General features: G+C 32.2%; 1 protein-coding gene across 1 annotated transcript; it reads right to left on the reverse strand.

Moving 5' to 3' along the window:
* Positions 1-1379: 1379 nt before the first annotated feature.
* On the reverse strand, positions 1380-9915 carry LOC114336335 (tenecin-1-like). Its single transcript, XM_028286691.2, has 2 exons — positions 9696-9915; positions 1380-1598 (listed from the first exon to the last, which is right to left on the reverse strand). Exons 1-2 carry the CDS (start codon positions 9805-9807, stop codon positions 1447-1449), a joined length of 264 nt encoding a protein of 87 aa, XP_028142492.2. The 5' UTR covers positions 9808-9915; the 3' UTR covers positions 1380-1446.
* Between the last annotated feature and the right edge of the window lie 2502 nt (positions 9916-12417).

The following is a 12417-nucleotide window of genomic DNA, read 5'->3' on the forward strand; positions in this document are numbered from 1 at the left end:
GGTCGCTGAAAACATAATTAATTACAATTATGAGATTTATTATTAATTGTGTTAATAATTATTGTTATATTAATTGATTATAGTCTCAGAATTGTAATTAATTATGTTTTAACAATTGACATTGACAGTAATTAATTATTTGATAATGATCATTGTTGATTAGCGTTCGAACAACCGGCCCTAAGTAAATTAAATACATTCTTCCTTTTTGTCAAATAATTTAAATTAAAAAAATTTTTGGACACCTTGTATAAATAATTATGTAATTGTTTATAAGAGGCTGTTTTAGCCGGGGCTATTTTAGCCGGGGCTGTTTTGACCGGGGCTATTTTGTGTGCGATCTATTTTGTCGGGGCTATTTTGTTTGCGGGCTATTTTGTCGAGGCTATTTTATGTTCGGGCCATTTTGACGGGTCACGCCGAGAAAGAGGTACAAAAGAACCAAGAGGTACTGACCACCATCAAATCTCGAAAGTTATAATACTTCGGACACATTTTGCGAAATTAATCCAGATATGAACTTTTACAAGCCATTCTGCACGGAAGAAAAGCCAGACATCTAGCTACTCTCAGAACCTGGTTTAACACAAATGTGCAGCTTTTCCGTGCTGCTGCAAATAAGATAAATATTGCCATAATGATCGCCAACATTCGACATGGACAGGCTCATCAAGAAGATGATTAGTAGTACTGTACGAAGGATAAAAATCGGTGCCTGTGAGAAATAGGAGAAGGTGTAGAGACCAACGCTGAGATGAAATAAATGATGTTGCAGACAATAGTTTGAGGAGACTTGACACGAGACGTGAGTATTGATTAACATTGCTAACTACGAAGGATAATGTCCACTATACAACCGTTTTAAAGTAACGGCTGAAATCTAGTTGGTAACCAGTTTTAGACCAATCGTCTCGAGGGCTGATCGCCAAGCTTTTACACTGCTGTGATAACAAAATAGTTGCGAGTGCAAGCGGTTTGAGACGGTAGTTTTAAAACAGTTGCGAATCGGGCGCTTGACCTAAGACAATAACGACAAGAACCAATTGTGAAATAGAATAGTGAGAGTGAAGACGTAACTAGAACCGCAAATGCTGTTTCACATTATAAGAATTTTTATCGTGCGATGGTTAAAATCTACAGAGTGGGTCGAGCAATCATAATATGGAATATTTCTCCCTTCACCGCTTGAAACGTTTGGAGGAGGGCGAGCCACTATGTAAATTTCAACCATCGTACGCTCAAAATTCTTATAATGTGAAACAGCACTAAGTTGTTCGTCCGTATTATTTCCAGCTTACATTGATAACTTTTAAATGTCTTAATTATGTCAATCTTGATGTTTTTTAATCCAAAGGAATTTTTAATAATACGTTAGTATGTTATTTTAAGTTTTTTATTAATTTTTTTTAACAAAAACAAATACATATTATATTAGAAAATATTATTTCAACGGCAGTTGCAGACTTTTTGATCATTACACCAACCTCCTCGTTTTCCAAGAGAAAGGCAGTGAAGGGCACAGGGCGAATCATTTAACGCTACTCCTTTGGCTTCGATGCTCAGTACATCACATGAGAATCTTTTAAATCTACCATGTCCTAAAAAAAAGGAATATTGCGTGAATTAAGTATACGTATATTATATTTATAACGCGATTAGTACTTATGCCGCTTATCATACAATTAACTTTTTGAAGTAACAAACTAAAGGAACAGAAATAAAATATTGTTACGCCAACTCATTGCCTATCTAACATCAGTCTGGTGCTCAAAGACTTGCGACGTACATACGTACAAGCATAGAAGTCCGTGGAATAATCCGAACATTAGAAATGAGAAGTAATAGTCTACAACAGAGGTTCTCAATCTATGGTGCATGTACCACTGGTGGTACATATCATTATTGGCGGTGGTACACAAAACACAGAAAAAATTAAAATAGTAGTACTTAGTAAGTATTGATACTAGAATTTAAAAATATAGGTGGTACCAAAAATAATAAAAATAACTGTAGGTGGTACATCACTCAAAAAGGTTGAGAACCGCTGGTCTACAACATTGGGGGTCCGGTGGACACTTTTAGTTCGCCGCGATTTGATGATGGTATTATAGGTTTTTTGGGTCGCTGAATCCAATAGAAGTGGTTTGGAAGCCCAAATGTGGTGCGTTTAATTGTTATTAACAAATTATGGTAAAATTAGGGGTTTTTCAGGAATTATTAGAAGCCCTGTAAATAAATTCATAGTGTTAAGGTCTTCTCTGCTGTATTTTTGGTGGCTGAATCGAATGCGACTAGTTGCGATTACTCAAAATGTGTTCTTATTTTGTTAATAACAAAATAATTGTCTATTCGCCGAAAAGCTCGAAATGCGTTATCTACAGCAAGCTTGTAGTCTTTTTCATAGTATTTTTATACGCTAAATCGATTGTCACTAGTCGTGATAGCTTAAACCACGTTCCGACTTTGTTATTAATAAATTATTGCAAAAATAACGGTTTATAGTACGTTTACTCACGGTGTTTGCTCTAAGTTTTAAAAAACCACTTGGAATGACATTTGGCATGCCCGTAGCTAACCTGTCAAACAAAACAAGTGATATTGTGCCGATGTGTGCTTTTACCCTGGGGGTGAGTTGCACCCCGTTTCGGGGGTGAATGAAGAAACCTTTAAAATAAGTCCGGAATTGGATAAACTAATTAATTCTAAGCAACGTTTGTTCTATACAGTTTTTTCACTAAGTCAATACTTGGTTATTTGCTAGTGAATATGTTCATTTTTCAACAAAAAAAACCAATTAACTCGAAAAGTATTGACTTAGCGAAAAAACTGTACAAAACAAAAGTTGCTTAGAATTAATCAGTTTATCCACTTATTTTATAAAGGTTTCTTTTTTCACCCCCGAAAAGGGGCGAAACTTACCCCGAGGGTAAAAGCAGACATCGGCTTAATATCACTTGTTTTGTTTGAGCAAAAATTTAGAACATACGTACTATAAACCTGAACGTACTATAAACCGTTAGTTTTGCAATAATTTATTAATAACAAAGTCGGAACGTGGTTTAAGCTATCACGACTAGCGGCAATCGAGTTAGCGTATAAAAATACTATGAAAAAGACAAACACACTTGCTGTAGATAGCGCATTTCGAGCTTTTCGGCGAATAAACTATTATTTTGTTATTAACAAAATAAGAATATATTTTGAGTAATCGCGACTAGTCGCATTTGATTCAGCGACCAAAAATACATCACAGAAGACCTTAACACTGTCAATTTATTTACTGGGCTTCTAATAATTCCTGAAAAACACCTAATTTTATCATAATTTGTTAATAACAATTAAACGCACCACATTTGGGCTTCCAGACCACTTCTACTGGATTCAGCGACCCAAAAAACCTATAATACCACCATCAAATCGCGGCGAAGTGTCCACGGGACCCCCTACGTTGCGACTAGACTATAACAGCATAATATTTTTTCTACAACCACTATTCAAAGTGCACTTTTCTGCACGGTTTTATGTTAGCAAACTTGATATTTTCTCACAGTATAAGATATTTGACATTAGTGTGCAGAAAAGTGACGTTTCTGTGCCGCAAAGTGACGTTTCTGTGCCGCAAAGTTCTTTTCTGCACAGTTGACTACCTCATTCTGAGTAACGTTATATTCTGTTTACATCCGTGGTTAAACTTTAGACAAATATAACCTATAAGACAATTATTATATTTAACTATAGCATAGAAACTAAATTATGGATGTTACAACTGTTTTATTTTACAATTTTATTCTTATTAAACATTTTCTAATTATCAAATAAACAATAAGGATTTAGCAACCTGTGCAAGAGACGTCGAATGAAGTAGGTTTTGTGTAAATCCGTGACTGCATAAATATAATGTCAATAATGTGTAATAATTGTTTAAATTTAAACAAATTAAGGCAGTGCATTAATTTTTTAACTGATTTCTGTGTAATTTATTTAGGTATAGGCTCTGAGCTTCGCTGGTGGCTCTCCTGGCGGATTACTAATTCAACTTTCACCGGTAATTTTTAAATTTATTATTTAATTGTTATCGCTTAATATTTACAACGCAAAAAATTTAATTAAATTGTACTCGATTTTTTTTTAATTTTGCTAATCATTTTGACGTTCTATTAATAAAATATGAATTTCTTACTTCGGATACTTTCACAATTATCATGTAGATGGCGCTAAGATTACCGTTTATTTCAATCAACGATATTACGGAACATTAAAAAAACTTAAATTCAGTATTTAAAACGTAAGTATATTTAAGGTAAAAATATATACCACAGCTTTGACCAACTAGTATTTTTTATAATTAATGTTTTTACTTTTAATTTTAAATTAATCACTTTGACATTTATATCAAATTTCCGGTAAACGTTTACAGACTTGCCACTACTGGCGCTCGCGAATTTGTAAATATCCCCTCTACGTACGAGCTCACAGCTTATAAGGAATTTAAATTGATTAGTAGGTACCTATTAATTAAATACAGTTTAAAATTTATCACATAGGTACCTATTATAAATAATCGTCGTTTGGAAATTGTGATTTTTATTTTTAGGAAAAACTGTGCTTGTAGAAAAAGTATAGTGTGAAACACGTGCAGAAAGATAATTTCTCACTCGTTTGAATTGCGGCACTCGCTTGCGCTCGTACCGCAACTTTTCAAACTCGTGAGAAATTAGTATCTTTCTGCACTTGTTGCACAATATACTATTTTCTACGAGCGTGCAAAAATGTCTACTTTCGCACACGCATTTTAGTTTAGAAAGTTTCACTTTTCCGCACGCGGTTTTTACTTTTCCGCACGCGTGTTAATTTAGATATGTTAATATGGCCTTAAAGTAATTATAATACATGCAATAAACTAATATTTAGATATTATTTACTAATTTATTTCAAATATATCTTATTGTGTTCCTGTTTTAATGAAATTAACGCGACAATTCGATGAAATAAAATTATTTTGACATAATATTCGAAAGTCAAATCGGTAGCCGGTAGACAATAACAGTCGTTTTGAATCATCGTCATGGAAACCAAAATCGTCGTCATGCTAACTAATTATATTAAAAGTTTGGTTTTGACAACCTTGTCAAAGAATTAATTTGTGTATGTATTTTCATATTAATTAAATTAATTGATTAAGATTTGGTAATTTTTTAAAGACTCTTAGAAAAAATATTGTTCCTAACTCTTGCAGAAAGTCTCTTTTCCGCACTCGACTGCTTGCCGAACTCCCGCTTCGCATCGTTCGGCAAACTGCAGTCGCGTGCGGAAAAGAATGACTTTCTGCACTTGTTAGGAAAATAACTTTTTCATTATTAAACTAGACAAACTCAGAGAATAGATTTTTTCATTCCTCTTGAGTTCGTAATTTTAAATCTACGTGTCGATTATTTCCTGTTGGTTTTAATTTATTTTTACTCTTTTTTTGGGACATCTTGGGAAGGCTATTTATTATCTTAGCTGCTGCAGCTCTCTGATATATATTTCTTGGTTGGATAATTCTTGTTTTCTTGAGGATGTCATTTTTTTATAGAAAGATTGAGACTGTAGGTCAATAATTGTACAATTTATACTATCAATTAAATGATATTCGAGCTAAATCAATAACCTGTAATATGCAGCATGCTGTGCAAGAAAGATATAAAAAATGGATCAACTGGACAAGTGTTTTTGAGAAATAACCTTTAAATTAAAAGAGGCGAATGATCAGTAGTAGTTTTTAATGAGTTCGATGTTGTAACGAGATAATTAAACGCAACGGGAGCGGAAATTAAAGTGGAAGATTCAGTACGCAACTTACTACTTTTTAGGCCACCATCCTTCTACACAGTTATTGCAATTCCAGAAAATTTAGATTAAGAAGAGTTAACAATTATTACATTGACAAATAAAAAGCTTCGAGCAGAAGTGAAAATGAAGGAGGTATCTTCATCACGTACTACAAAATATGAAAAACACTCCATGAATAGCATAGTTTGGTTGGTTGTGAATTGTGACTTGTGCAACAGATGTCTAAAGAAAGGGCATATGCCAAAGGATTGTAGGGTCAATGCAGAGCCATACAATACAAAGCTATGAGAGGAGTTAATACGGAATACAGAGCAAATGGTTGAATGGATGAAGTTTCAGAGGTAAGAGTTTTAGGTGCCAGAGAGGAAATAGTGTAAAAATAAAATGTTTTAAAGAATACTTGAGTTATATGGGAAAATATATTTCAATTTGTGAGATCAAACAATTTTGCAGAGAGTATGGAACGTGGATAGATTACACTAGACCGTATACCCCCGAGCATAATGGAAAAGGAAAACGATTCAATAGGAGTTTAATTGATGAATCAAGAAGAGAGATAGAAGAAGGTTAGAGGCAATAACTATCTTGGAATTAAACGGTAAGGTTTGCAGTATACATTTTAAAGCGGACTCCGAAAGTCATTTAAAGAATATAACACCTGCTGAAGTATGGAAGCGTAGGAAGCAATAGTAGTATTATGGAAATAGAATGATATGAAAAACTTGAAAATAGTTTGATGCACTGAATATACAAATACAGCGTACAGATTGTGGAATGTGAATAAACAAAATGTAGTAAGTGAGAGAGATATAGTTTTAATGGTAGGGGAGCCCAAGCGAGGATTTTTGCAGTTACTCGAGCGCGTCAGATTATCATATGGGAAGAAACCTAATACCCTGCAGATGTACCTCTACCATAAATTGGCTCTTAATACAGGGGAGTTCTTTAAGGGGGGCCCGAAAAAAAATCTATCCTTAAAAAACACGAAATTGTCAGATTAAGATAAGGTAAGTTAAGTATAATATGCAAAAGAGTGTATATTTCAAAAATCTGACGATATGAGCCGGGCGTAAGGAAATGGGTGAGTCCCAAAATTTCACAAGAAAAAAACGAATATTTCGCGAAATGAATGACAGATCGAAAAACTAAAAAATATGTGCTCAATATTTTTTAAAAATCTATCGAATGATACCAAACACGACTTCCCACGGAGAGGGAGGGGGTGTAAATTTAATATTTTAATACGAATCCCGCGGAATTTCGCGAAATGAACATCATAACGAAAAACTGTAAAATACACTTAATACACTTTAATATTTTTGAAAAATCTATCGAATGGCACCAAACACGACCCCCCACGGAGGTGGGGTAGGGGGTTACTTTAAAATCTTAAATCGGAACCCCCATTTTTTATTGCAGATTTGAATTCCTTACGAAAAATTAAGTACCTTTTATTCAAAACATTTTTTCGAATTATGCACAGATGGCGTTATAATCGAAAAAAACGATTGTTGGAAATGGAAAATTAAATTAAAAAATGGCAAGCGCCCACTAAAATGGAAAATGTTACTTAACTTTTTTTGGTTTTAGGACCTACTCTTCACAACCCAATAAGTCCCCAAAGCGCTCGAGTGACTGCACATTTAGCATACTTTGCTCCCCTACCATAATGAAAGCTATTTGTATTATAAGAAAAATAATGGAATTAAATACAAATTAATTAATGAAGAGCAAAACGATAAAGTTAAAGAAAACTAGAATTATAACGGAAGATATTACTGATGATTAAATACGAGAATATGAGAGTAAACAAGACAGATAAAATACAATTCTATTTTTATTTTTTAAGGGCACAAAATAGAGGTAAAAATAGAAGATGAATTCAGCTACTAAGATTTATGTAAAGACGATAGGAATATATGGATAAAGGAATGAAGTGACAAATAGAATCAATTATAAAAATAGTACATGGTCCAAAGAGAAGAAAATATCAGTAAAGATATAGATTTTGAACAGGAAGTGGGTATTTGCTAGTAAACCAGTGGAAGACAAGGAAGAAGATAGTTACAGCGTAAGAGACTAGTTGTCAGAGGTTTTGCATAAATGTAAAGTTTTGAATATGAAGATTTGCCACTAACCAGTGGCAAAAATGAGTACAATTGGAACACTTTTGATAGTTTGAAATCAATATAACTAATACTTTAAACAGCTAGATGTAAAAATAGCATTCGTGAATGGAGAGCTGAAAGAAAATGTATACAGTGAAGACGTTTAGGTTGGAATAAATTTATTTTCTCGAGAATGGGCGATCTTGGAGAGAAATCCCGAAATAGGTTGATTTTTATTTTTAAACGCTTTTATTTAGTTCAATAGGTTGCGTCAAATCTTTAGACGTTAATTTGAGTGCCTTTTCTTCAATGCCAATAAATGAAAATTTGCAGACATATGCATTCGCGGGAATAATACACGAATAATCAATAAAAAAAATTTTATGTTTATTAATTGTTTAAATAAAAAAAAAGATTTTAACGGAAAATGTTTAAATTCTCTTGTTTTTTACAATGTAAAAACTTAAAACTTTTACGTGTTGTAGCTAATGATATGAACTATACATAATTTCACTTTTTACGTTAATTGTTTACGTTATGCTTCATAAATAAACAATAAAGTTTCAATTCTTTTGCCGATTCCGACTACTTTTCATGTTATTACATCATATTATGTTTTATACAGTCGGAAAAATGAAAGAATACCCATGAACGAACATATAAAACACGCTGTATTTTCCTGTCACAGTGTCACAAAGAAAATTGCCCAGCGCAAGTACATGTAATAATAATTATTACATGTACTTGCGCTTGCCAATTTTTTGTGTGACACGGTGACAGGAAAATATAGCGTGTTTTATATGTTCGTTCATGGGTATTCTTTCATTTTTCCGACTGTACATATTTTAAGAAACATGACGATATATTTTAATGTTTGAAAAGTGTAAGACTAAAAAGTAAAAAATAAATAAATATGAAGAAATAAATTTTAAGAAACGCTCTTCTTTAGTTACGAGTGACTAAAATTAAAAATATTATTAAATTATTATTTTTTGACTTCTATATCATACCACTGATGTCGTCCATCTGGGCTTGATGACGTAATCGACGATTTTTTTTATATGAGAGTAGCGATCGTGTAATAGCTCATTTGAAAGGTTTTTTAATTCTCTATTCAGTAGGTAGTATAAATATTAACATACTTATTCATACATGGTTTTCAAAAAAAATTGAATTAAATTATTTGAGACAAAAAGAATAAAGTATGTAATGCATTTAATTCAAAATTTATTTTAGTACTATCAGAATACAGAAAAAAATGTTTATTTGACAAATAAATATTGTTTTTTTTTTGCTTAAATTCAATGTTAAAGCTCCCACTCACTAGCCTTTTAGTAGTTTAAGCATTTAATTTAAGCGTAAAGCAATGTTTATTTATCAAATAAACATTGTTTCGGTTTTCTGAGAGCATTAAAATATATTTTAAATTAAAGAAATTAGGTACATTCTTTTTGCGTCAAGTAATTTAATTTAAAAAATTAATGTGTATGTTAATAAATAGAGAATTGAATAACCTTTCAAATGAGCTAGCACAAAACTACTATTCTCATTTAAAAAAATCATCGATTACATCATCATGCCCAGGGAGATGACGTCAATAATATGATATAATATGCCAAAAAACAATAATTCAACATCTTGAATAACTCTTTTTTATTTTTCAAACATCCCTATCCTATCTTGCTTTTGCTTTAAAGCAAATCATAATTTTCCGCTACAAACATTTTACAAACAATACAAATAAATATTTTTTACCTTGTTGATTTTTAACATGCTGATCTACATCCTTAAATGAAATACGGGCAGGAGAAGCGAACACAGAAGCTATCAAACAGATCACAAAAAAGCTAACTATTATATTCTTCATTTTTGTTCTGCTATTCTTGTTAATAATCGAATTATACTTTAGTTGTTGTATCCAGTCTTTCTTTTATATATTTCCTCTGGGTGTTGTGTGTTAGGAATTAATCACTGGGGATTTACTTTATACTGTGCAAGTCTGCAATGAATATGACTATAGAAATAGGCCAGTATATCGCTTAGGGTAAATTTATTAAAATTATGGGCATTAATATAAAGTAACGACGGATTTTAGGGGCGGACAGATTTAGAAATACATACAATTAGAAATAATAAAGGTTGATAACTTAACTCTTAGGTAGTAACTTCAGAAACACATACTTGGAAGCTAAGGGTTAATATGATTCATCGTATTTAAAAGCAATACAAACTTATCTATTTACATATGTATCTATGTATCTAATTAATTTAATTCAAAATACATTCTGGTGTTGTCACAAAACAGAAAAAATTTTTTTATTGATAAATAAACATTTTTTTTTCGCTTAATTTCAATATTCAAGCTGCCACCTATCTGCTTCTTGGTAGGTTGAATATTTAATTTAAGCAACAAAGAATGTTTATTTATGAAAGAAACATTTTTTCTATTTTCTGTCAGCAGTAGAATGTATTTTGAGTTAAATAAATTACATGAATTCTTATTTTTGTGTCAATTAATTTAATTAAAAATAATTTTTCTTGGACACCCTGTATAAATAATTATTTAATATTACTCAATAGAGAATTTAATAACCTTTCAAATGAGCTAGAACAGGACCCCTATTCCCTATTTAAAAAATAAGGGGTGGGGAAAGTGGAAGGGGGGTTGAGAAATGACAGATTTATGTACCGTAAATATGTGTCCCCCTTATATCAAAAATCGACTTGTTTCTTAATTTCCTTAAAATGTAATAAATACTGCTAAATATCGAGGTGGACTGTTTTCTTTGGCCCACCCTGCATACACAAAATAGGACGACAGGACAACGCCCTACCTAAATCCTACAGACCCATCAGTCTTAGATCACTTGTATTGAGAGCAATGCAAAAAATTTCTCAATAGAAAAGTCTATTGAGTGATCATCCTCCCAATGGCAAGCAGCACGACTATCAAGAAATAAAATCAACATACTGCATGAATTAGCACCTTTATACACATAAAATTATTATGCAGCAGCGTCAAAACTTCCTATCATATCTAACTGGATCACAGCAGGCTAGAAAATAGGCTGATTCTAATAGACCTTCAAAGAGACAAGATTTCGGTTTGGCCAAAATACATGAAAAGTGTCCAAAGAGGGGAGTGCTTTCTTCCCCCATGTCGTCACTCCTGATAGATGACTCGACCTCGCTGTTTGATGCATAGAAAATAAAACTGCAGACCTATATGTAATGTAAATGGTATAGGCACCGTATGTAATAGAGTAATGTTCAATTTGGCGCACTCTGCAAAGACAAATTCTCTCAATCTTAGTAAAATAGTAATAGTTTCACAAGGAGACGGAACCCAGATAACATCTGGATGCCCGACTGTATAGAGGAACTGTCAAAGAGATGAATAAGGTCAAATATCTAGGAACTATAATAATATACCGGATATACGGCTTATGTGGAATGCCTATCTGGATAGAATTACAATAAAATAAAACAAACGCTTTGGAAATGTCGAAGGATATGCAGAAAAACCTGGGATGTGAAACCCAAACAAATTTGATGTACTGCCTACTGATTATATATGACTGTAGTCAGACCTATGATTACAACAGACCTATGATTACAACAAAAGACCACCAGAGAGAGGCTGAATAACCTTCAATGAAAAGCATGCATAGCATAATCACAACAAAAGCGATTAGTCCAGGAAGCGAAGCTTTTCATCTCGAAATTTTTACAGACTGGATAGATTTGCTTGAAAATTTGAGAATAGGTAGTGGATAGTCAAAGGATAAAAATCTATATGATACCGAAAGGCGTTTTTACCATGGGGGTGGTTGCCACCCCATCTCGGGGGTGGAATTTTTGTATTATATTTTGACCGCAAAAGTTGATAAAAACATTCATTCTAAGCAAAAAATGTTTTATATATTTTTTTGATAAAATTAATAATTTTCGATTTATTCGTTATCGAAAGTGTTAGTTTTATATCGAAAAAATCAATGTTTTTCGATAATACTCATTTACGGTTCACTCAATTATTGCCCTAGAAAAATTTTTTTCAAACCCATTTCTTGGGAATTAAATAACCTACAATTTCATGTTGAAAGACTTTTTCGTATCTCTGGTGCTAATCTTTCTATTCCGAAGAAAGGGGCATTTTTTACCAAACTACAAAAACTCGTTATTTGCTTTTAACTCCAGTTATTTAAAAACTAATTATTCTAAGCAAGTCAAACTAGAATCTATAACTAATACATACATAAAGAAGAATGAATAAGGTAAATGACTAAAAACATCGCTAAATTACATTATTATGCTTCCAATTAAATTTCTCCTTTTTTTTTTAAAAAATATATTGATTTTTTAACGGTAACTTTTTTATTTTTTAACCTAGAAAGTCTATTAAAAAAGAATGTTGTAGGTTTTTACAAGATCTATAAGCTTATTGATATTAAATATTTTTAAAATCGTCAGTCGCAAA

The sequence above is a fragment of the Diabrotica virgifera genome, chromosome 1 (genome assembly GCF_917563875.1).
Source record: "Diabrotica virgifera virgifera chromosome 1, PGI_DIABVI_V3a".
NCBI lineage: Eukaryota > Metazoa > Arthropoda > Insecta > Coleoptera > Chrysomelidae > Diabrotica > Diabrotica virgifera.